Raw genomic sequence first — 25,096 nt, 5'->3', positions numbered from 1 at the left:
CCGGGGCCGGCAGAGGTGGGGGACCCGCCGCAGTGCAGGGCAGAGAGCAGGAGGAGGCTCCTGTTCTGGAGGTGGAAAACAGCAGCTTCCCGTGCCGACAGAAATAACAATGGCATCATCTGCATCTGTTGTGGTCTTGTGGCATTTAATGGTCATCTGTACTCGGGGGGGTGGGGAGAGGTGGCTAGACGGGATGGGGAGGAAAACTGGAAAATGTGGCCTGAGAGCCCGGCAGGCCCCGCAGCTGAAATGTGAAAGTCCTTACACTGTTTCTGTCTCCTGTTTTGAAAAAAGAAATAAAAGCAATACCGTGCTTTTAAGTTCTTGAATAATAAAGTAGGTGTAAGCTGGGAATAAGCAGCTGGTGGAACTACTCCACATCCCCAGCCCTCCTGCGTCCCCAGCCCCTTGCCCTCTCTTGCCACCCCTCCCGACTGCCCATCGCGCTCTGCAGAGGGGGGGTGTTGGTGACCCCCTGGCTGTGGGCTGGCACTGCCGCGGGGCCGGAGCCATGTCCATCCGTCCAGCTCCCCTCTGACTTGGGATGTCTGGCAGCTTCCTTGCCCCCAGCCTGAGCTCCCTTCCTGACCAGGCAGCAGGTTTCTGAGGTTTTGTGTTGGCAGTCCCCATGATTTATTTAGACCCCATGATATATTTATTTAGCAAGCAGCCGCGCCCCCGGAGCAGCTACCGTGGGTGCCCCTGCCCCTCTGCAGAGCACGTGAGCGGTCGCTCCGAGGCTCCACCTTGGCACAGGAGGGTTTTGCTTTTTGGGGGGAGAGGGGAGAGACAAAACTCCATCCAGCCCTCCGAGCTGATCTGTGCACACCGACTTTTCCCTGGCTCCAGAGGGCTGTCCGGGAGCCCAGGGCTGAGCCCAGGGGATCATAGCTGGCTGGGGAGGTGCTGCTGGTGGACCCGGGTTAGTGTGAGGGCGGTCAGCAGGAGCTGGCCTCGGAGCTTAAAACTTCTGCTGCTTCGCAGCCTCCTTCGTGCTAATCCCCCGAGTATGTTATGTGACGCTAATTACTAGGTTAGAAAATGCTTGATGAATCAGATGACCTAAACCGTCGTCCTCTCCTGGAGCCGGCTGTTGGGTTGCCTAATGCCTGCGAGTGTTTTGAGCGACATCGCATGGGAACGGGCTCGTTAGTCACAAGTTGCGAGGCTGGCGAGGGAATCCGTGAGAAGCAAATTGCTGGCTTATTAAAAAAGGCATCTGCGTACGAAACTGTTATTTGTGCGTGTTTTCTGTGGCTGGCCTCGGTCTGATGTGTGCAGCTGGGGCTGTGCTGCATTGGGTCTTTCTTTGGTTGTATAATTTCAGTCCTTGTACTAAAATAGTCAAGAAACTGTTCTCACCTAGCAACCAGGGAGAGAGTGAATGTCAGAGCTTCTCCGTTTCTAGCTGGGCTCCATAATGCCGGTACAGTGTGGATAGCCTGGCAAACACCAGCCTTCAGATCACCCTTAGAAACTCCCCGTGTGCATCAGCCATCTGGGAAGTGCTGTGCGGAAAAGCAGGTCGTTTTATGACGGGAGCTGCCATAAATCTCCCTCCTCCCCCCGCATCACCTCCTTAACATGCAGAGTGAGAGGTTGCAGTGTGCTGTGTCTCTGTGAACCAAAAATCTATCAATGATGGCTTTTTCCTTAATACAAGAGCTTTTATCAGCGCTGTCTGCAGAGCGTCCTGCCCCCAGCCCCGGGAGGGGAGGGCTGGCCGGGCGGCTGTGCAGAGCCTTCCTCCCCCGGCCTCCCTCCTCCAGCTCTTTCTGTTTCGTAGGAAATGAAAGGTCTGGACCTGAAAATTGGTCTCTCTCAGAATTATTTGCATTTAACATGGAGATTGTTGTTTCTGATATAAGCCTCTCGGTTCCTCTCGCAGCAGTTTGTTAGCCAGTGGCCACTGATGAGAAGACGCATTTACACATTTCTGCACAGCTGTGTTGTCTATCCTACAAGTCTAGGGAAAACGCCTGTATTTGGATCACAGGCTATCACGCAGCATTAAACCTCTTCTAGCCGAATTATGCTTTTAAAAATACTGCAACCACTGGGGTCAGGGCCTGCGGATCCTCTGTCCCCCGGAGCCGGGGTGAGCGGTGAGGACGGTGGGCTCAGCTCCATGCACAGTGACCTGACGTGGATATAAACGGGCTTGTTCTTCTCGCTGGCACCTCTCCTCCGCTCCTGACCGTCGAAGCCAACATCTCCTCCATCCTTTCAGCTTAGCTGTGCAGGATGAGTCTCTGGCTCTGGACCCTCTCCATCCTTCAGATTAGGAAACAGCTCACTGCTGTACAGGAGCGGCTCAGGGCGCCTTCCTTGCCGTTCTGCCGAAGCAGGCCCTGCTACAGCTTCTCCTCTCGTCTTCCTCCTCGGTTTCCTTTTTGGCTCCTGCTTTCATTTGGCTGATTAGCCAGACATCATCTCCCGTCTCTGTCCCCCAGTCCATTTGTACTGCAGGCTCTGCAGCGTGTCCGTGAACTCCTGGTGCAAAGCGTGCCTCCCCTGCATTGGCCCTGTGCAGCTCTCCAGCCCGAGTGCCATGTTCCTCTGCTTTACGGTGGTCTCCGTGCAGTCATGCCAGCCCTGTTTGCCCTTCTCGCCGCGCTCTTCGCGGCCTCGCGTTCGCCTGGCTTCTGTCCTGCTCCCCTGCTGCCCTCTCTTGTTTATCTGCCCGTGCCATTGTGCTGCTTCCCATTTCACGCCGCTGCTGCGCATAACCTGCTGCTGCTGCTGTCCTCCCCGCGCCCCTGCAGCGCTGCCGCCTCGAAGCCTTCCCCTCGGCACCGTCCTGTGTGCTTGTCCTTAAATTCTGGGGTGCCCGCGGAGCCTTGGGACGTGGTTGCATCGTGCTGCTGTAAACCTTTTGACTCGTGATCCGTCTTCTTCAGCACGCGTTGGTCCACGTCTGCAGACGCCCTGCGAGCATGTGTAAGCATCCGCACGCTGGGGCTGCGAGCTGCCCCTGCTCAGGTTAAACCTGCTTTTCCCCTGGTTTGAGGTGACGTGCTCCGAAACGTTTTATGCCCTACAACTTCTGCAGTAAAAATGAGTCACTCTTACGCATGCTAGGCTGTGGATGGGAAAAGCAGAGGCTTGCGCGGTCTCTCGGGGGTGCAATGCAGTCTCTATTGCTGTCTGTGCTGTTCTAATTTATTCTTATTGATCTTTTGTTTGTGTGCTTGCTCGGCAAACAAACTGTTGAAAATCCCGACTCATCGGCGAGCCAACAGGCAGTTTCTCCGTGCAGTGCTGAGATGTTCAGTGCGAGCTGCTTATTTGGAAATGGTATTTTTCCTCAGGGTACCACCTTATATGCGTGTGTTGTCATGTCGGAGCAGTTTAAACAGATGCTTTTTGCATTACAGGGTACGACGCGTTCGTGGGGAGCAAGGAGCTGTGCTGCTCAGCCACAGCTCCGGGCTGGAGCTCCCGTCCCCACAACCTGCCAGCATCTCACAGTGCGTGTTCGAGAAATCTCTGAAAGATTTTCCGTCACTGCCCTTTTCTCTTTCCTTCCCTGCCTCTCTTCTCTCTCCCGTTTCGGCTAGGGCCGGGGGTTCGGCCTGCGTGGTGCTGCCCTGCACACAGAGCCAGCCCAACTGAATGCGAAGCAGCGCCTGCTCTGGGACCTCCGCGGAGCCTCCGACGGGCTTCCAGCAGCCCCGGATTTGTGCTCCCCGTTGCAGCAGCGCGAGCGCCGCATGACCTGGAGTCTAATTTGGGCACAAGAACCACCTGCGGGCTAATGCTCAAACCCCTTTGTCCTGGGAACCTGCTCCTGTTCTGCCTTTCGCAAGCCTCTCAGGTTTAGTGTGATGAAAGGAAGGAGAAACAGTTCCCCGGCTGCGTTCGGCAGCCGCAGCTCTGCTCAGATCCTGCTTTCCCCTTTAAGCTTGTGCACGCCGTTCCTGCTGGCGTCAGTGTGAGGGAAGAGCCGAGCAGGATCCCCAAATTAAACCACGGCAGCGCCAGGCGGAAGCTTTGCTCTGTGGGTTTGCAGAAGGCTGAAGCAAGCAGCAAACGAGCTGCTTTAAAAAGAGCTAAATGGAGGTGTGGCTCGTCCCCGGGCGGGCGCACAGCGCATGGCTGGGTTGCCGTGGTCTTCCTTCCCGCTGGGATCAGCGTGCACCGATCCAGCCACCATCTCTGGTGATGGGCAGTGAGATAACCGTGGCGGGGGGCTCCTTGCCTGCACACCCCCTTGCACCTCTGGTTTTTGTGCTTCTATGCAGGGACTGGCATGCGTACAGCCTTGCTAAAGGGGTTTTAGTGTAAAATAACCTTTATTCCTGTTTGCTGAGGTATATACCCACTGTGAGCATTTCTCTTGATTTGCTCCATGTTGCTGCAAGGTGTTACAGAAAAGCATTTAATTAGAGGAGAAGGAGCAGCCTGCAGGAGCTTTGAAGCCGCTGAGCGCAGATCTTTGTGCAGGTGCCCCTTCTAAATCTGCGGAAAATCAGATTCTGACTAAAGTCTTCCAGACTGATATAAAACGCATTTGCAGCTCTGTTAGCCTGGGCCGGGCCAGGGCCGGGAAAGCCAGCCCAGAGCCTTCCCGGCACTCCACTCACGCCAGGCCGAGCAGGACCCTGCTTCTGCTGAGGATGGAAAGCAAAGCTGCCGGTGGCACGGCACGGCGCGCATCTGCTGGGAGCAGCTCCTTCTCCATCCTTCCTGCTCATGTTTCAGATCCTCTTAGAGGCTTCGCTTCTGCCCGAGCGTCATGCCGCGCGGGGAGCCTGGGGCTGCCACGCTGCCTGCACCCGGGTGCCGGCGCTGGGAGCCATCGGATGCCGGGCACAGCCCAGCCCTGCCCCGCTCCTTATGCAACCGGCGCAGGAAGTGCAGCGGGCGACCTACTTCCCCCCGAACGCCTAAAGAAGTCGGGTTAACCTCTGCGCTGCGGCAGCCGGCAGACAAGCATCTAATTGCAAAGGGGATAGTACTGCATTTCTCTGCTGCCTTCCACCGGGGAGGCCGCGGGGGGACGGGTGAGCGAGGCCCCGGCACTGGAGGGAGAAATCCCTTTGCTGCTGGGCAGAAGGAGGCTCCGAGGAGCGAAGTGCTGTGGTCACGCAGCGCGTGAGCGGGACTAGATGCGATCCTCCAGCGCCAGGGACCTGGGCAGCGCCGGGCGATGCCGCCTTCCCACAGGGAAGCACGTGCGAGCCCGAGTCCTCGGCTGCCTCCGCCAGCCCTCGCTGCCTCACCACAGTGAGCGAGAACGCGGCAGTCGCTTTCCAATTTATTTTTATCTTGTTGATCACATGCTTTTTAATGTTAAATGTTCTGTGGAGGAGGAAATTTCTGCAACTGCAGAATTGATAGGAGTTTAGGGGGTTTCGGTTGAACTTGGTAATCAATTTTTGCAAATCACAGGCTCATGCTGACAACCTGCAGCAGCCGAGTAATATTAATGAAAATGTTCCCATTCTAATTGTGGCTCCCTCTGCACGTACGCACGGAGCAGCCCTCTACCACGTACAACCCTTGTGCATCGCTTGTACTTAAAAGACAGTTGCCCGGTGGCACTGGCCGAGGTGTGACCCCCCTCGAGCATCTTTGTGCCTCGCTTTGCGACACGGCTGGATGCGGCCAGGAGCTGCCTGCTGAGCCGAGGCATGCGGAGAAGCCAGGCCTGGCCAAACGGGATTTAACAAGCCTGCTTTGAACAGCAGCTCCGGAGCCTAACGAGGAGCAGGAGGGTGCTGCGTATGCAGATCAGGTGTCCCTGTGCTTGGGGCGAGCGTGCCTGGTGGGACGCGCTGCTTGGCGGCGTGGCTCCTGGAACTGCCCGAGCTAAATTGTTTTCTTACCGTAAGCACATTGAGTTTAATTTTATTTTAAGCCATTAAAAAACTATCCACTTTCCCGTGATCTGATTTCATCTTCTAGCTCTGTGGCGGCTGCCAGGGTGACCGAAATGTGGCTTTGGAGAATTAGACCGGGATTCTCCTTCAATGCAGATGTGTTTCCAGGGCTTATATTTGAAGAGGGGTGGCCCGTGCTGTCTGGTTGGAGAGGCTCCCTGGTACGGAGTTGTTATTTCTTAAATGTACAGGATCCCAGGTGCAGGGGGTCGATGGGAATCATCTGCTCTGCCTGAGACCTTTGCAGCGGGAGAGCAGCAGAGGATGGCACCTTTGTGCATGGTGCAGGGAAAAGGTTTTCGGAGCTGCCTGCTCATCAGCTGAGGGAATGCGGGAGATGCAAGCGGCATGAATCGAGCTGGAGCGGTGGAGACGTCCCCACATGCTGCTGCCCTCGTCTGCCGGAGACTTTTAATCCGCTGGCAGTTTGGTGAATGAACGAGGAAACCTGTGCTTCGGCGCGAAGTCCGGTGATTGAGTTTAAACATGTCCGTTGGCAGTTTCGCCTGACTTGCTGGACTTTGCGCAGCTCTGTCCTGCTGGTGGGCGCGTGCCGGTGACCCGCATTGAATTTGACAGGATGACAAGTACGACTGGATGAGCAGAGCTGGGTTAGAGCTTGCAGGTTGCAGGATTTGCCTTTCCCCGCGCTGCCAGACCCTGCCCTGGCCCAGGGATGGGGGTAGGGAAGAGACTGGATGCAGTTAGTCTGTTAAGCTCGCATCTATGCGATCCGTTGCAAATCCTCTTGGACCTCTACATCTCCCCACACGCTTTTGGCTCCGGGTTTCAGGACGCTGGAGCTGGGCCTGGGCAGACACTGGGTGGTTATTTGGTGGGGTTTCCCCTCCCTGGCTGCTGGGAGTTGAAGCCCTGTTTCTTGGAGAGCGTTATCAGACATTTACTTGTTTGCAAACCTCCTTGTATCATCCCTCTGACGCTTTCTGCGATTCTCAAAATACCTTCAGCAAAATAATAAGATGTTTAGAGTCAAACATTTGAGTAGAAGAGAGCCCTTGCCTGTGCTACCTGGAAGACTTGGTGTACCGTATCGACAGCGTAGTCAGCCCACGTGAAAGTGCTCCAGGTCACAGCGTTCCTCTTCAGGGGGAGCAGGTACTTGCAGGCTTGCTGTGATAAATAACCCCCTCGATTCCTCTGTGTCTTCTGGCAGCATCCTGGTGAGTACCAGTCCCTGCTGGGGCTGAGCCCGGCAGGCCCCGGGCGCTGGTGGCTGTGCGAGTCAAAACTCCTTTTCATTAAAAACATTTTTACTTTGTGCTTCAAAGTCACGGGCGGGATTTGCTCTCTTGAAAAGCAAGTGCGATCAGTTTGAGAACAGAGTTTCTGTTTATGCGGGAGGTTTTGAACAGCTCGTCTGTACACGGTCTTTTCATTACGTCAGGGATGCAGCGAGGTGTTTTACTGCTCCAGTTTCTCGAGCAGCATCGAACCGGCCTTGGTTCGAACTGGCGTTCGAGCATGCGATGTGAGGGCAAGGAGCCACTCACCTGCGTTTGATAACTTTTATAGCTGCGGCTGCTAAGAATGTGGTTACCAGCCCTCTGCACGCAGTGGGAGCCCTGCAGTTAGCCTGGTTATAAACAAACTATATCAGTGCTTAGAAATAGATGTGAGCAAAGTTGGATTTTCCACTCGCACGCACCCTGTCTTCCTTATGCTTCTTCGTGGGTTTAGGACAGTTGCCTGGTAGGAGGGATGCAGCTTGGCTGCTGGCAAGGAATCGCCGTGCTGCTCTGCAGATAGATATTCTGTCTCTCTTGCTTGGCTGGCTCCGTGAAAGGAAACTTACTTTTTGTTTCCTGAACTGGCACCTTGAAACTTCGTTCACCAAATGCGTCCCTGCAGTGGGACTCAGGTGTGGCTGCGGCTCTGCGGACCCAGTGGAGAGCATGCAGCAGGATTTGTGCTTTCACCGGACAGCAGCAACAAGCAAGCAAGCCAGAAGCGCAGAGGAAGGGCTGCTAACTCTCCTTGCGTGGGAAAGGGATCAGTACTCCCATACAGAAAACCGGAAAAATACTTAAGAAAAGCTGTAGAGTCAGGCTTCTCGCAGAGGTTAGGTGTGCGAGCTGGGCTGAGCTGGGCAGCGGGGAGGGAGGCAGCAAGTTGCACAATGCTCAGCAGGGTCCAGTTCTCACCAGCTTGCAGCAGGCTGCTGTGTGGGTCGCTGGGAGCAAGGCTGAAGGTGCAGGGAGAGGCTGGGGTTTTGTCTCGTCCTTGTGCACATGGCATGCCAGCAGCAAATACCGGCTTCAGGGGCGGTTGCGCTCAGTCCCTCGGCAGGAGCTGTCTTTGTAGCTGGATGATTTAAGAGACCGAGTGTCAGGCTGGGATTTTGGGGGATGACAAGCCGGGCACGGGGGTTTCTTCCTCCCCTCCTGTTTGGGATTTTTTTAGAGGGATGCAGGAGTAGATGTGGCTAAGCAGCCATCGGCCTGACTGCAGGTGGGTGCTCTGCGCTAGGCTGGAAGCAGCCACTTTGGGAGGAGAGGGCCAGCCCGGTGCTCCCCAGGGCAGCGCACCCGTTTGGCTGCGGAGTCCTTGGTTTGATGATGATGAGGGGGTGAGATGGCAACGTTTCTGAGCTGTCAGCCTGTGTCTTGTTAGCACTCTTTGTTGATGCTTTTAGATGCCTCCAGTTCAGTCCATGCTGTGGTGGTGTAAGGCTGCGTACGCTCCTCGAAGCACCATGGCATGAAATGGAGGCTCCTAGAAGCAAGATGGAAGGTACAGTACCGGCAGCGGCCCCACGAAGGACCCGCTTCCTCCCTCTTGTGCTGCTGTTTGATGGTGGCGGAAGAACTGGTAGAAGCCTGTGCCGGGAGAGGCTGTCGGAGGAGCCGGTGGGCAGCAGGAGCGGTGCGTGTCCTGGCTGCAACCGCAGCGGTGTGAGCCCGGGCGGCTGCCCCAGGTACCGGTGCTCCCACTGCAGGGATGCATCCTTCACCATAGGCTTTTCAATTTGTGAGATACGGAAACGGAGTTGGAGAGCTGTTAGCACTTTGCTCAGAAATGAACATGGTTTTCACTTACAGCGGCATTTACGGATTGTGTTTCTGTGTCTCCTTGCACCACAGAAAAGCAGGGTCCAGAGCGGAAGAGGATTAAAAAGGAGCCCGCCACCAGAAAGCCTGGCTTGCTCTTCGGAATGGGCCTTTCGGGGATCCGGGCAGGCTACCCGCTCTCCGAGCGCCAGCAAGTCGCTCTCCTTATGCAGATGACAGCAGAAGAGTCTGCAAACAGCCCAGGTGAGATCCAGAGGGTGGTTTTGCTCAGAGGTGTGGGCAGACGGGTGTGAGCTTGCAGCGAGAGGCTCGCAAATACCTGGGCTTCTCAGTGCCTGGCCCCGGCGTCACCAGGCGGTTCAAGTAGCTCCTCGCCGGCAGCAGAGATGAGCTGCCACCCCTGGCGTGGTGCAGGGGGGCTGGGTATGCTGCTCCATGGGGTCTCCCCGCTCTCAGCACCGTAGGTGGGATGCTGGAGCGGGGCAGCGGGATACCCGCTCCCACGGGGCTCTGCAGGTGACTCCAGGAACGGGCCGCCCATGTGGTGGGGTTCGCACGCGGCTGCGGCTGCAGCTGCCCTTCCTTCTTCTTCCAGTATAAGGCAGTAGCAGGAGGTGTCCCACGGGCTGAATCCGGGCCACCACTGAGCCTGCCCTGGCTGCTTAACTAGAGCTTCGGTTCCACGGGAGCCTCCTCCACATCAGAGCTTCGCGTTTTCCACTGGCATCTCAGGCTAACTCAGTAAAGGAGCATTGTGAATAAAGTTAAAATACCATCCTCTGTGGGCTTTTTAATGTTTCTTCTTGTGGAGAGGGATAAGACATGTAACCGCTGCAACTGTAACTTGAGATGCGGAGCAGCTGGAATGTGTTTACCACGGATTTTGTATTTTAGTAATTTTTATCTGTTGCATACATGACCCCTCAGGGTTTTTAGAGGCACTGTGCTATCTGTATGCGCCCATCTACATCCTACACACAAACGTTGCAGCTTTTAGCCACATATTTTGTTGTTCTTAACACCGATCTAGCTGCTTATGTTGCTGTTACTTGGGAGGAAAAAAAAAGGCAAAAAGCTGTGTAGTCTTCAGAGCATTCAGACGTTCTCCCAGGAAATGTGCAGTCTCCTCCCAAGGCTGTCAGACCTCACATGTACTTGGTAAAAGGCCGCTTCCCTTAGGAAATGAGGTTTTAGGGTAAGGAGCTGCATTGTCCGCTCCTAAATCATGGGATTGCCTACAGTCTTTGCAAGGACTGCAGTTCTCTCCAGTGGGCTTTGGCAGCCTGCAATTAATATCTGCATTATACACACACAGGCTTTCCTCTGTCTTCACATCGACTTCAGAGGTTCAGTTGCCTCTTGGTGCCTTGTGGTGAGCGTTTTGGGGAGAGGCGAGATGAAACGTGTTGCAAGAGCTCCCTCTAAGGGTTTAGGGCTTCCTTTGAATTGCGGTTCTTGACGGTTTCTCTCCTCCATGCAGTTGACACAACACCAAAGCATCCCTCTCAGTCTACAGTTTGTCAGAAGGGAACTCCTAACTCTGCCTCCAAAACCAAAGATAAAGTAAATAAGAGAAACGAGCGAGGAGAGACTCGGCTGCATCGAGCTGCCATCCGAGGAGATGCCCGGCGCATCAAGGAGCTCATTATCGAGGGTGCAGATGTCAATGTGAAAGACTTTGCAGGTAAGCAGCCCGCTGGCAGTACTGCCGAGGCAGCCCACGATCCGTACCTTTTCCCACCTGCTTGCATGTTCCACCTCCGAGAATGGCTCCCACCAGAGAAAGTAGTTTCTTTATAACACGGGTTTGCTGCTTGTAAAGAGGGGATCAACCAAAAATAATGATTTTGCCCTTTCGGGAGGAAAAAGCCTTGCTGTCCTTTTAAAAAAAAATAAATAAACTGCTACAGATTTGTCAGAATAATAAATCCCTGAAAAACATTGGTTCCCTTGTTGGAGTTTGGCAGCCAAATTCTCAGGCTGTCGTGTCTGCTCTGAACATGCTCCCGCTCGGGGAGGGGATGCGGGGCTGGGCTTGATCCGTAGCTATCCCTGGGGCTGCTGTGGCTCCACGCTCTGAAACTGTGACCAGGACCCTCTGGTTTGTTTTCTTGTGCCCTTCCACATGGGTGCCGTCTTGGAAGTCTGGAGGGGGATTTGCAAAGGCAGGTGGGCTGTTCTAGCTCTTTTTTAATTTAAAATATAAGAAATGGTGTGCACAAAAATGCTAAAAAGAGTGGGTTTGTAAAGTCATCGCTCCAGAGTTGAACGGCTGATGCCTACGGTGTTCTGGGGTTTGTTTTTAAGTACCAAACGCGGGGGGGCTGCTGACGGGGAGCAGTGCGCACGTGAAGGGCAATGTCAGGCTCCCAGCCGGGCATCCGAATTAGAGGAGACGGTGACCGTCCTGAGCCTCAGCTCGTTGCCTGTGTGTAATACCACCTCCTCCTCCTCCTCGGCAGTGCTGTGAAAGCTCCTGCTTCTGGTGGTGGGAATGGGGAAAGGAGCCTGGGTGCGGGGCTGCGGCTGCGGCCGAGCCTGGCATGGGAACGGCCACGAGCGCTGCGGCGAGAAGGTGGCCGTGAGATGATGAACGGTGCCGTTGGTGCACACCCGTACCAACGATGGGGCTGAGTTAGCGTGAGGCAGCCTTTCTTCCAGCACGTCCGAGAGCTTGACTTTGCTCTTTGCTGTTCTCTTCACACGATTTTGGGGTTATAAATAGATATGCGTGTTCCTCCGCCTGTATGATTAATATCAGTGCTAGACTGAAGTATCAGTTGTGATTAATTCTGGTCACAGGTGCCCCTTTTTAATGCTCCAAGCGAAGGTAACGGAATGAGCTCCCACGACGCTATCAGCAAAATACCGAAGGAGCCATGCACATTTGCTGGGAAACTTCAAAACAGTTTCTGCTTAAAAATAGTCTGAACGTGATAAAATATTTCATTCTGTGTTCTTCGGAGGTTTGTTTGAGAACTAGAGCCACTGTTACTGTAGAGACCTGCTGTTTGGTTTCTCCCCAAGCCGGGGGCCTATCTCGCGGCGGCATGGCTGCTTGCTTTGGAGAGCACAGAGAAAATATTTGTGAGGTCTGTGTGGGGGATGTTTCAGAGCGATGTCTGCAGTTGAGAGCTCAGTCCTGATCTGGGCGGCAGTGTTTCCCTTACAGAGGAGTTGGAAGGGGAAAGGATTTGAGACCTGCCTTCCACACGGCATCAGCAGTTCTCTTAATTTCCTTACACAAAACTTTGCCTTTCCATTTCGCGGCAGATGATCTGTCTGTAGCACATTGCGTGACCAGAGGGAGAAGAGGGATTCATTCAACTGCCGCCTGGTTGGCGTAGCAAGGCAGAGCTGCAGGTTTCTTCCTGCTGTGCCATGGGGAGCTGGGCAAACGAGGCCACCTTCTCGGCCATCAGAGCCGCAGACGCCTTGACACATCAGCACCTGCAGCGTCTGTGGATGGAGGTCACTTTTCACTGTCTCTGACTTTCCCCATGAAGGTGATGTCCGTGTTCTGAGTGTCCCTTTGCTTGCAGGCTGGACGGCATTGCACGAGGCATGCAACCGGGGTTACTACGATGTTGCAAAGCAGTTGCTTGCTGCGGGCGCCGAAGTCAACACAAAGGGGTTGGATGACGACACCCCGCTGCACGATGCAGCGAATAACGGGCACTTCAAGGTAGGTTTTTGCTGGATTTTATAGCTGTGCTTTTCATGACTTTTTTTCCCTTGTGCTTCAAGCGGCCAACTGTGCAAATACAGAGATTCTGGTTATTTTATTATCATTTGCTGCTGACAGCCATGTAGTGGGCAAGAATTTCCCTGCCCCACTGCTGTTGAGTGTTTTACTTGGTGTTCCCCTGTGCAGAGGGATAGTTCGTTCTTCTTCTGGATTAGGGGAGGGAACATGGCTTTGTGTCTTGTTCTTCTCCCTTCTTTCCTGCCCAGGTTGGTTCGTGTTGCTGGTTTTTGTCTCCTTTCGTATTGATGACTGTTTGTACCATAAGGTGTGTCCTGAGGACAGACTGCTTGAGGACACCCCCCTTTTAGTTATATATGAAAGTTGTACAAAAAGCCTGGAATCGAAACATCATGAGCATCTTCAAGTCTCAATTTCTGTTTTCAGGTGGTGAAATTGTTGTTACATTATGGAGGGAATCCTCATCAAAGCAACAGGAAGGGCGAGACACCTTTAAAAGTAGCTAATTCTCCCACCATGGTGAATCTGCTCCTGGGAAAGACCACGTATCCCTCCAGCGAAGAGAGCTCAACAGGTGAGATTGACCTTTATGTGAACATGGGAGTGATGTTTGTGGCCTGCAGCTGTCTGTTAATACAGAGACGTTAAGAGGACAGTGAAGTTAGACTCTTGTCAGAATATCTGCACGCTGCTGCCACGGTCAGGAGTCCATCTGTAGCTGTAACCCAAATTCAGACAACATAACTACCAGCCTTTAGCTCCGGGAGCTCTAGCTGTTTGCCCTGGAAGCCTACGTTGAGATCACTTGCCTGGTGCAATCGAGATGTAGGATTGGAAGCCAATTGCAGGTAAATGGATGTCTTACCTTTGAAATGTGGGTAATATTCCAGCTTGTGCGTAGAGAGGAGGAGGTTTGCGTGCACGTCATGTATTCCCATCCCTCCCCGGTCAGGGGGGCACGGCGCTCGGCTGTACCAGTGCTGACGTTTCAGGTTGTGCTCCCGGGCTGTCCCTCAGCAGAGCGCCCTGCTAGGGCCTGTCCCGCGAGTGCCACCATTGTGGCTGTGCCAGGTGGGACACGCTGCAGGTTTTAATTAGTGCTAACTGGAGTTCCAGTCTTACGGGGAGCCTTGGCCTATGCTGTTTGCAGTCATAACCCTGTTAAAAAGTTCTTCTCTTGATAGACCCTGGACGTTGTTTTGAGGAACACCCCGTGCAGGTCTGAGACTGGATAGCTATCCCATCCTAAAAGATCTCGCAACCTGGCGGTTCGAGCTTTCAGCCGCAAGCTTAGCAAAGGCTGGGTGAGGCAGAGGGGCAGCAGGGCCGTTTGCAGGGGTTCACGTCTGCAGCAGACTGATGATGTTCCCTCCCTGAAGCCCCTCGCAGTCCTTAACGCGTTGTTGTTCTCTCTCTGCAGAGACCTCAGAAGAGGAGGATGCTCCTTCCTTCGCTCCCTCCAGCTCTGTTGATGGCAATAACACAGACTCAGAGTTTGAGAAGGGTTTGAAGCACAAGCCCAAGGCCCAGGAGCCCCCCAAAACCATCACCCCGGTGAAGGATGAGTATGAATTTGATGAGGACGACGAGCAGGACCGGGTCCCGCCAGTTGATGACAAACATTTGCTGAAAAAGGATTACAGAAAAGAGACTAAAGCAAACAGTTTCATTTCCATACCCAAAATGGAAGTGAAAACGTATACTAAAAATAACACAATTACACCAAAGAAAGCTGCCCACCGCATCCTGTCGGACAGCTCGGACGAGGAGGAGACCAGCGTTGCTGTGGGGACGGGGGAGAAGCTGCGACTTTCGACCCACTCGATATTGCCCAGCAGCAAGATTCGGGAGCCCGCCAGCACAAAGCCGCAGAAGGAGAAAAGCAAAGTAAAAAAGAAGCGGAAGAAGGAGACGAAAAGCAAAGAGGTTCGGTTTGGCAAAAAAAATGACAAATTTTGTTCCTCTGAATCAGAGAGTGAAAACGTGGAGAGTGAGGAGGATGATAGAGACTCTCTTCAGAGCTCTAGCTGTGTAAAGGACTCCAGGCTAGTGCTAAAGGAATCCTCCTTGTTTAACTCTCTGTCTGCCTCATCGACCTCTTCTCATGGGAGTTTAGCATCCCAGAAACATAATCCTAATCTTACAGAACAGCACTCCAAGCACTGGAGGACGGACAATTGGAAAACCATATCTTCTCCAGCTTGGTCAGATGTCAGTTCCTTATCGGACTCCACCAGGACGAGGCTGACGAGCGAGTCAGACTACTCGTCCGAGGACTCGAGCTTAGAGTCGCTAAAGCCAGTCAGGAAGAAACCAGAGCACAAAAAGAAAAACACCCCACACAACACTGTTTCTGAGAAAAAGAATTCATTCCATAGCAATGTGGATGGAGCAATTCCAAAGCTGGACAAGGAGGGGAAGGTTGTTAAAAAGCATAAAACAAAACACAAACATAAAAACAAGGAGAAGGGGCAGTGTCCCATCAGCCAAGACATTAAAATAATCAAAACGTTTTCTTTTGAGTTTGAGGACTCTAAACAAAAGCCTGAGAAAGGCTTGATAGTAGAGACAGAAAATCCAGTCGAAAACAAATTGAAAGTGTTAAAGCATGAGCGAGAACACGGTAAGAAGGAGGAAAAGCTCCCCAAAGGCAAAGCGGAGGAGAAGGAGTGGTTGTTTAAAGAGGAGACTGGAAAATCCTCGAAAGAGGAGAAATCATTAAGAAAAGTCAAAGATGGTAGTAAAGACATGAGCAAATCCTTCAGAGAAGGGTTAAGTAAATCAGAAAAAGAGAAACCTGTAAAGGAGAAGTCTCCCAAAGAAGAGAAGCCGAGAATACACAAGGAAGAGAGAAAGAAGAAGTCAAAGGACAAGCAGTCAAAATCTGAAAAGAAGAATGAGCTGAAGGAGGAGAAGGTTTCTAAACTAGAGAAAGAAAAATCCTTCAAGGAAGAGAAAGAAAAATGCAAAAAAGAAAAACTTTACAGGGATGAGTCTGGGTTTGATGAGTTTAATAACAAAAACCAATTTCCCGAAAGCGAGGACACGAAGTTCAGCCTTTCGGATGATCAGCAGGAGAGGTGGTTTTCAGACTTGTCTTCTGATTCATCCTTCGATTTCAAAGGTGAAGATAGCTGGGATTCTCCAGTAACAGATTTCAGGGAGATTAAAAATGACACCGTGGCAAAACTAATCATAGAGCCCGTGAAAGAGGAAATTAAAGACAAGAAAAAGGAAAACAAAACGAAAGAGAAGAAGGAATACAACGAGAAACGTAATGAAAAGGACACTTTCTTAAAGAAGAAAGAGAGGGACTACGTGGACAAAAGCTCTGAGAAGAAAAAGGACCAAACGGACAGACACAAAATTACTCCTAGTTATTTGCCTGAGAAGGATAAGAAAAGGAAGGATTCTGCAGAGAGCGTCAAGGAGAGGAAAGAAAAAGATACGGGTGAAACCAACAAAGACAGAAAAGATTCCTCTGATGGCTCTAAAGATCGAAAAGACGCCAAAACGAAGCAGGAGGAGCCCTATCGAGATGACTTTAAAGAATATGGCTGCGAAACGTTCTTCAAAGATAAGTCTGACCCCGAATTCAGCGGTAAAACTCTGGAGAGTTGGGAGAGGCACCATTCTGGGAAGGAAAAGGAGAAGAAGGATGCTCCCGATAAAGAAAAAAAAGAAAAGGTGAAGCCAGAAAAATACAAGGAAAAATCCAAAGAAGGTGACAAGGAGAAAAATGAAAAAGCTGCTCCTGAGAAAATCCTGAAGGACAAAGAACTAGACAAGAGTTTCAAAGAGAAAAAAGAAACTAAAGAGAAATACAAAGACCTGCACAGCAAAGACAAAGAAAGGAAGAGTTCTTTCGACCAGGTTAAAGAGAAGAAAGAGAAAAACTTCTCCGCGGATCGAGAGGACTTCTCCGAGAAAAAGGATGAGAAGAAAGGCAAGGAGAAAAGCTGGTACAGCATTGCAGACATCTTCACAGATGAAAGCGAAGACGAGAGGGATGATTACAGCTTGACTGGGTTCAAAGTCAGCGACTCCGCTGGGAGCGAAATGCATCGGCTGGACAGTCTGCAGGAGAAGGATGACGGCGCAGCTGCTGAGAAGGAGCTCTACCCTGACAAGCACCGCAAGTACTCCTCCGACCGGCAGCATTCAGGGGAGAAGCAGAAAGATAAGGACTCCAAGGAGAAGAAAAAGGACAAAGGAACATCGGAAGGGGGAAAAGAGAAAAAGGAGAAGAGTTCCTTTGAAAAACACAAGGAGAAGAAAGAGAAAGACTCTACCGAGAAGTATAAGGACAGGAAAGACAGAACGTCCATAGATTCCACTCAAGAGAAGAAAAACAAGCAAAAGCTCCCGGAGAAGGTTGAAAAGAAACATGCCAATGACGACAAGGTGAAAAGCAAGCATAAGGAGAAGCCGGATAAAGAGCATTCCAAAGAGAAAAAATCTTCGAAAGGAGGGGAGCCGGAGAAGAGCCTGCTGGAGAAATTGGAGGAGGAGGCTCTGAATGACTATAGAGATGACTCCAATGACAAAATCAGCGAGATCTCTTCTGACAGCTTCACAGATAGAGGACAGGATCCAGGACTGACCAGCCTCTTCGAGTCTTCTAACCTCTCTCTTACTGATGCCGCTGAAGAAAAGTTTAAGGACTCTCTCCCTTTACCCTGCTTGCAGGACAAACTCAAGGAGAAGGAGAGACACAGGCATTCCTCATCTTCGTCAAAGAAAAGTCACGAGAAAGAAAAAGCAAAGAAGGAGAAGACGGAGAAAAAGGAAAAAACAGAAGAATTCAAAGACTCCAGCAGCAGAAAGGATTCCGCTCATTATGAAAAAGATTTCTCTGTGGATGGGGAGGCTTTTAGCACTTCCTACAACATGAAGGCAGAGCCTGATGAGGAACCAGAGAAAAGCATTGATTACTTATTTTCTGAAAAGAAAGATAAAAATGATTCTGAAAGAGAGCTGTCAAAGAAGGCGGAAAAAGAAAAGACTTACGGTTCCAGCGCCATCAGCACAGTTAAAGAGAAAAAGAAGCGAGATAAACACAAGGAAAAATGGAAGGAGGAAAAGGAAAAGCATAGAGACAAACATGCAGATGGTTTCTTTAAACATCACAAAGACGAGCCAAAGTCAACACTTAAAGACAAGGACAGTCCTCAAGTTACCACCTTTAAAGATAAATCAAAGGAGGACAACCTCAAATTCGGTGAGACCAAACTGAAGGAGAAGCTCAAGGAGAACCAAGAGAAAGACAAATCAGAGTCAATAAAAATAAGCAATGGGAATGAAAAAATAACCCTTTCCAAAGACAGCAGCAAGAAAGATACCAGGCCAAGGGAGAAACTTCTGGGAGACGGTGATCTGATGATGACCAGCTTTGAGAGGATGCTGAGCCAGAAAGACCTGGAAATCGAGGAGCGCCACAAAAGGCACAAAGAGAGAATGAAGCAAATGGAGAAAATGAGGCACAGGTCCGGAGACCCCAAATTAAAGGACAAACTTAAAAGCTCGGAAGACGTGCGCAAGAGGAGCCTGGATCTGGCAGCAAAGAAGCCGTTAGCACTGGATACTCAGCTCAAGGACAAGAAACTTAAAGAACTGGGCCCACTGACTCCTATACTGTCACCGGAAAACAAGGCGCAGCCTGCTGTTGGGACAGACTCTAAGGACTGGATAACGGGTCCTCAGCTGAAGGAGATCCTCCCGGCGTCTCCCAGGCCAGATCAGAACCGGCCGACGGGAGTCCCGACCCCGGCATCCGTCGTCTCTTGTCCGAGCTACGAGGAGGTGATGCAGACGCCCAGGACTCCTTCGTGCAGCAACGAAGACTACACGGACCTGATGTTTGAATGCGCGGACTCGCAGCACTCGCTGCCCATATCCACGATGTCCATGAACGCCTGTTCTCCATCCTTCTTCGACAGATATGCGAATGTTTCCAGTGGGCTCCCCGAGAATCCGAGTCAGACCCCGACTCGGACCATACCCTCCACGAACCTTTATCGTTCCATCTCGGTGGATATCAGAAGGGCACCTGAAGAAGAATTCAGTGTCGGAGATAAATTTTTCAGACAGCAAAGTGTCCCGGCGACATCAAATTATGACTCTCCAGTGCAGCACCTAATGGAGGAGAAAGTTCCCCTTCCTTCTGTTCCTAGTTCCAGTGTTTATCTCCTGGGTATTACTCACCAGATTATGGGGTTTCATCGCCGAAAGTGGAAGCTTTGCACTGCGCGCCAGGAGCTGTCAGCGGAGTCGCCCAGTCGCCTGAAAGTGTCTTTTCTGGTTTACAAGCAAAATCCTCCCCTTCGCACAGAGATGAATTGCTGGCTCCTTCGGTAGAAAGCGCTCTTCCCCCCGACCTCGGCATGCCCTTGGATACCACGGAAGAGCAGCAAGCTACTGCCTCCATTATGCCACCAGAACCTACCTACTTACCGCCAATTGAAGAAAACCATTTTAGTTCGGGTATGCCAGAACAAAACAATATAGACTGGGATAACCCTCCTTCCAGAAACCCTGACACCGCCATTGCTCCCAGCCTGATGGGTAACCCAGCAGAGCACTCTGTCAGCTGGCCCATGGGCTCAGAGCTTCTGATGAAATCTCCCCAGAGATTTTCCGAGTCCCCTAAACCTCCGCTCTGTTCCCTAGAGCCGATTCATCCTACACCGGTAGCCTTCATTCCCACAGATACTTCCTACCCCGTTTCTCCCATATCTTACCCTCTGTCAGTGTCTGAACCGGCACTCGATGAAGTCAAGGAGGATGCTGAGGAAGCAGTTCCAGGAGAAATAGCGAATGCCGAAGAGCAAGCTCCCTACATGTCCCCTACTAGGTTAGACACGTTCTTCAACAACTGCAAGCCTCTTCCAGAAGAAGCACCTGAGATACCTCCAGAGCCCCCTTGTATGCCAGCAGAACCTCAGGCAGAAGTTGTTAGCGCGCCAGAAAACAACTATTTGGAAAACAATAACACTGCGCCTGCAAATACAGAGGAGGCGGTAACGTGGCCGGATCCCTTCACCAATACAGAAGATGACTTGGACCTTGGCCCCTTCTCGCTACCAGAGCTGCCGCTCCAACCTAAGGATGTTGCAGAGACGGAGATGGCGGAGGCAGAAGCGGTAGAAGAAAGCCCAGCAGCAGCTTCAGAAACAAGCGCTGGGATCAGACGGTGAGAGCCGGCCACCGGGCCAGGCAGCTGCTGTCCTGCCCGTGGAGACGGAGCCACAAGCAGAGGAGCAGAAACCAGAAGTGGCTGCACAAGAAGCCACCCCAGAAGCACTGAACGTAGCTGAGGAAAAAGGAGCAGAGGACTCGGAAGCACAGGTTTTCCAGCAGACCCCGTCTGAGTCTGCTCAGCCGGAGAGCAAAGAGGTGGAGGCTGTGCACGAAGACCTGTCGTCTTCTGGTGGGGTGGCAGAGAGCAGCTCCCAGACCTGTACCCCACCCGTGGCCGCTGCCGAGGGCAGCGTTTCACAGGAGGGTGCTGCGGCACGCGGTGGGAGCCAAGTCCCTTCCTCCCAGGCAGACGCACCTCCGGGCAACGCTCAAGCAGAAATCGTTGAACCAGTACAAAAACCAGTAGCAGAAGCTCCCAAACCACCCAAAATAGAGGAGATTCCTCAGCGGATTACCAGGAACCGGGCTCAGATGCTCGCCAACCAAAACAAGCAGAACGCCGCCTCCTCTGAGAAGGAATTTCCTCCTGTTTCTGCGCCCGCCACACGTGCCAAAGGCCGCATTACGGAGGAGGACGATTCCCAGGCCCAGCACCCGCGCAAGCGCCGGTTCCAGCGCTCCAACCAGCAGCTGCAGCAGCAGATCAACACGTCCACCCAGCAGACGAGGGAGATGATACAGCAAACACTGGCAGCTATCGTCGATGCTATAAAACTGGACGACATTGAACCTTATCACAGTGACAGGTCTAACCCCTACTTTGAGTACCTCCAGATCAGGAAAAAGATTGAAGAGAAGCGGAAAATCCTCTGCTATATTACTCCCCAAGCTCCGCAGTGCTACGCTGAATATGTCACCTACACAGGCTCCTACCTGTTGGATGGCAAGCCTCTAAGCAAGCTCCATATTCCAGTGGTGAGTCACCTTCTCTCTTTAAACCGCGGCATCAGGGACTGTCCCCTCCCTTGCTGCTACAAGCACAGCCAGATTGTCCCCTACGCACCGCGAGCGCCCTTGCAATGCCGATGGCACCCCGGCCGTTGCTTTAGCCTACTTTTAGAACGTGCTTATGACGACAGATCTAAGCCTCGGTAAGTGGATGGCTGCATGACAAATGCATCCTCTGAGATGCTGTATGTTTGCAGAGAAGACCTTGGGCTGTGCTTAGGACCCTGAGATTTGCTCAGGCTTTAGAGCAAGTTTGTATGAATCCACTGGATTTGAGGCTGGGAGGCAAAACTGCTTTTACAAGCAGTACAGTAATTGGATAATGAACCTAGAAGACTGTAGGAGAAAGATGGCTCTTAACTCCTGCCTTCATTTTCCCAAGCTCTGATACTTGACTTGCCGATAGCACTCGCTCCTTGGCAGTGGGATCTGCATTTCACTGCTGTGCTGCATGAATGGACTTGCTAATACAAATGCATCAATAAACTTAATGCTGCAGGCAGTAAATCCAGGATCCAGCCTGGAGGAGGGGGGTCGATACGACCAGCCATGTCAAGCTTCGTTCCCTGCTGCAGGCAGGGTGAAATGCCCCGGTCTGCGGGTATTTCTGTTGCAGTGTAGTCCGTGCGTGAGTTACTGTTTGCATCGCGCTTTGTCTGCCCCAGCACCGCGGTGGTCGTGGCCTGTGTCCGCATCTGCTTGTTCCCTCCTAGACTAACGCAGAGCCACCTGCTCCTCTGCTCTGCAGTTTGGGCTGTGCTTGAGGAGCGCCTTGCTCCCCAGGAAGGCGCAGGACAGATCAGGACACAGGCACCCTTCCCGGTGCGCAGACTGGGCTGCTCACGGCAGTATTTCTCCAACAGTATCATCCCCTTCGTCAGATGCGCTCAGGCCCCTTTGCAAACTGCCCTTGCAGCACGTGGGGTGATTTAGGCTCTGGTTCTGCAGGCTGAGCTCGTCTCTCGGCACTGGACACCTCTTGCCCTGTTGTCTCACCCCTTGCTGTGGTCTGAGCACTGGCGGGACGTTGTCCTTTGCCGCCTGCCTGCTGAGGAAATAGGCAGACTTTCTCCTCCGGTGAGCTCCATACAGCACCCCGCGGGGTGGCACCGACTCCCTCTCCAAGCCCTTGGCCAAGGTGCATTTCACCTACGTGGCTGTGCCGCAGGCTCTAACCCTCCGCTGCCGTGTGCCCGCAGATCGCCCCGCCGCCGTCGCTCGCGGAGCCTCTGAAGGAGCTCTTCAAGCAGCAGGAAGCCGTCCGGGGGAAGCTGCGGCTCCAGCACAGCATAGAGCGGGTAAGGGAGCGCACCGGGGAGACTCCGGCTGGGGAAGAGGTCCCGGATTTCCTCTGCTGGGGAAGCTGAGGCTGCCACGCTCACTGCTTCGTTTGCTCTTCCTCAGGAGAAGCTCATCGTCTCCTGCGAGCAGGAGATTTTGAGAGTTCATTGTCGGGCAGCAAGGACTATTGCCAACCAGGCTGTGCCCTTCAGTGCCTGCACCATGCTGCTGGACTCCGAGGTCTATAACATGCCTCTAGAAAATCAGGTCAGTGCCTGTCTTGGTGGTGAAGAAGTGTCTCAGAGGTGCTGTGCAAGACCCCGAGGGAGATGGTGCTTTTCTGGACGGAGGGAGGGAGGAGAGGGATGTAGGCAGGAGTTACTAATGCTCTCCCTGCTCAGGTGCCTGTCGCCCACCGCGGCACACGGATGCAGGACACCTTGCAGGAGCCCTCCCCAGCACGTGCCCAGGTTGCCTAATCTGACTCAGTTTCTGGTGTCGCGTGTTCTGGGATACTCCACGTGCGTGCCGGGGAAGGAAATACAGCCGGGAACACAGGGATACAGGGAGCATCATGTCTCTTTAGGAGCAGAGATGACTCGGGTTTATCAATGAGTCTCAGGACCCTCTGCCTTTCTTCTTGGTCAAGATCATCTGCTCTGGGATGTCTTTTCCTGTTGAAGGAAGGGGAAACAGCCATTAAATTGATTTGTGTCTGAATAGTGGCTTTGAAAGAGCCAGACTCCGTCTCGCAGCCCACAAAAAGTGGTCATTTCTTCTTTCGATTTCATGTTGTTCTGTGCCGGAGAAGGGGGAATCGTGTCCGGTTTCTGCAGCCGGTGGCCGTGCGGCTGCGGTGGTCCTGCGCCATCCCGCCAGCCCCCTCTGCAGCCTGTACGCCGCAGCTGCTGCCAGCCCGGCTGCTCGGAGAAGCACGCTGCTGCATTGCAGGAGGGATCCTGTGCAGGGATCTGTGCTTCTACAGCGAAGACGTTATGGTCTTGGGCATGAGTTGAAGGAGGCAGAGAGGTGCTGTGACAGGCTGGCACGGGCAGATTCTCTGCAAAGCAAGCAAAAATGGGGGGTGCGTGCACGCACGCGTACGTGCATCTCTGAGGCTGAAGCCCCTGGCAAAGGGTCTGCAAGAGCAGCTGGGAGCAGCATGCTCTGTTCCCCCTCCCTGCAGGCACCTCTCTTGTTTCTGATTTCTTTAATCAGAATTTCTTTACTGAAAGAGTGGTTAAACCTTGGAACAGGCTGCCCAGGGAAGTGGTTGAGTCCCCATCCCTGGAGGTATTTAAAAGACGGGTAGATGAGGCGCTGAGGGACATGGTTTAGTGGGCATGGGGGCGTTGGGTCGACGGTTGGACTCCATGATCTTGGAGGTCTTTTCCAACCTTAATGATTCTATGATTCTGTGATGAGTGTGTGCCCTAAGAGGGGTTTGAACGTGGCCTGTTAGACCTGGGACTGCTTAAAGTAAAAAAAAAAAAATCTACCATGTAATTCCCTTTTGCTGTCTTTTGCTTAGGGAGACGAAAATAAATCGGTCAGAGATCGTTTCAACGCGCGACAGTTCATTTCCTGGTTGCAAGACGTGGATGACAAGTACGATCGAATGAAGGTGAGAGGTGCGGGACCCCCGGTGCCCCAGGCCGCCGCGGCGGCGGCGCCTGGGCGGCAGCAGGTCCTGCTGCTCTGCCTCCCCCAGGGAGGGTTTCCCGGAGAGGGGTCCCGGCTGTTGCTGTAGCCTGGAAGCTGCCTTTGTGGTTTCCAAAAATCTGCTGGGAGCAGGTGTCCCGAGGTGGTCCGGGCAGCGTGAGGTGATGGGGGGACGCTTCTGTGCACGGCACGGCTGAGAGGTGGGAGCCTCTGCGGGGACTAGGGGAGCACAGTTGCCTCTGCGCTTCTGCGCACGGCACGGCTGAGAGGTGGGAGCCTCTGCGGGGACTAGGGGAGCACAGTTGCCTCTGCTGGTTCCAAAAAGGGGGAAGGGAGACACGTTCCGCTTAGGGTTGGCTGGCTGGCTGTTACTCTGCTTTGCGCCATATGGTCTGGAGTTTTCTCGGTCAGTTAAACCCTCGGGCCCCGCTCTTCGCCAGCAACACATGCTGCAGCAAGCTCAAAACCTATGGCAAACTTCAGGGCGGCAGAAGCCCATGCGATGATTTTCCGGAGTGCCGTGCAGAGCGCTGGGTGGCGAACCCGGGCACGGTAGGGAGCAGGGACGATTGTGCTTTCAGCTGGTGACACAGAGGGAGTTGGCAGCTCCCACGAAGGGAGCGGGACCCTGTTCTCGGGCAGCCGAGGGCCGCTGATGGGGACTGTCTGCCGAGGCTGTCACCAGCGGGGTCAGTGCTCTGAGAGCTTATGAGCCTTTAAAAGCCGCCCCACAAGGCCCTTTTGGGCTTGCCCCTGCTCCTGCTGGAGCTGGGCTCAGCAGACGTCCCAAGTCCAGGTTTCATTCCCGCGAGGCTGTGTGTGGCGTCCCTCGCTCCGTTTGCTGCTCTGCCCGCCGCGATGGCTGCAGGTCCCCTGCCTTTGCCGGGTGGGACGGGCAGCAGGCGCCTTTCCTGCCCTCTCTCGCTCACCCACAGCAACACGAAGCTGCCGCCTTGAACGCGGTGCAAAGGATGGAGTGGCAGCTGAAGGTGCAGGAGCTGGACCCCGCGGGGCACAAATCCCTCTGCGTGAACGAGGTGCCCTCGTTCTATGTGCCAATGGTCGACGTGAACGATGACTTTGTGCTCTTGCCGGCATGACAGTTCAAAACCAGGAGACATCACTGAAAACTGGCAAGGACGGGAGCCCTCCGAGGTCGGGCGGTCGAGCTCACATTCACCCTTACCGCTTGCTGATGAATCCCTGGTCAGAGGAGGAGGAAGCAGCTATCGGCAGAAAACAAAACAATAAGAAAAATAATTGCACTTTCTTCACAACGCGTCCCTCGCTTCCGGACTGACGGCAGCTCCGCCGGGCAGCGGGCCGGGGCGCATCTCCTTTCCAACCGGCTGCCGCCGCAGGGGGGGCGGCCGGCCCGCCGCGGG

At 53.2% G+C, this 25,096-nt stretch overlaps 2 protein-coding genes across 2 annotated transcripts in view; one reads left to right on the top strand and one right to left on the bottom strand.

Moving 5' to 3' along the window:
- The window catches only part of ANKRD11 (ankyrin repeat domain 11), a 133,426-nt gene extending 108,349 nt beyond the window's left edge, over positions 1 to 25,077 (top strand). The window contains 11 exon segments of the mRNA XM_009319899.1: positions 8,987 to 9,157; positions 10,395 to 10,598; positions 12,457 to 12,599; positions 13,047 to 13,194; positions 14,041 to 18,789; positions 18,792 to 19,803; positions 19,805 to 20,735; positions 21,968 to 22,066; positions 22,173 to 22,316; positions 23,581 to 23,673; positions 24,614 to 25,077. Coding sequence (XP_009318174.1) covers positions 8,987 to 9,157; positions 10,395 to 10,598; positions 12,457 to 12,599; positions 13,047 to 13,194; positions 14,041 to 18,789; positions 18,792 to 19,803; positions 19,805 to 20,735; positions 21,968 to 22,066; positions 22,173 to 22,316; positions 23,581 to 23,673; positions 24,614 to 24,811 — 7,892 coding nt within the window. The 3' untranslated portion in view covers positions 24,812 to 25,077.
- CDH15 (cadherin 15, type 1, M-cadherin (myotubule)) overlaps positions 24,894 to 25,096 on the bottom strand; it is a 17,124-nt gene continuing 16,921 nt past the window's right edge. Inside the window, exon 4 of the mRNA XM_009319900.1 lies at positions 24,894 to 24,914. Coding sequence (XP_009318175.1) covers positions 24,894 to 24,914 — 21 coding nt within the window. The remainder of the gene's footprint in view (positions 24,915 to 25,096) is intronic.

This window comes from Pygoscelis adeliae, unplaced genomic scaffold, assembly GCF_000699105.1.
Source record: "Pygoscelis adeliae isolate BGI_AS28 unplaced genomic scaffold, ASM69910v1 Scaffold323, whole genome shotgun sequence".
NCBI classification, from domain to species: domain Eukaryota; kingdom Metazoa; phylum Chordata; class Aves; order Sphenisciformes; family Spheniscidae; genus Pygoscelis; species Pygoscelis adeliae.
The sequence above is the reverse complement of the archived record's forward strand: the minus strand, read 5'-3'. Positions and strand labels throughout refer to the sequence as shown.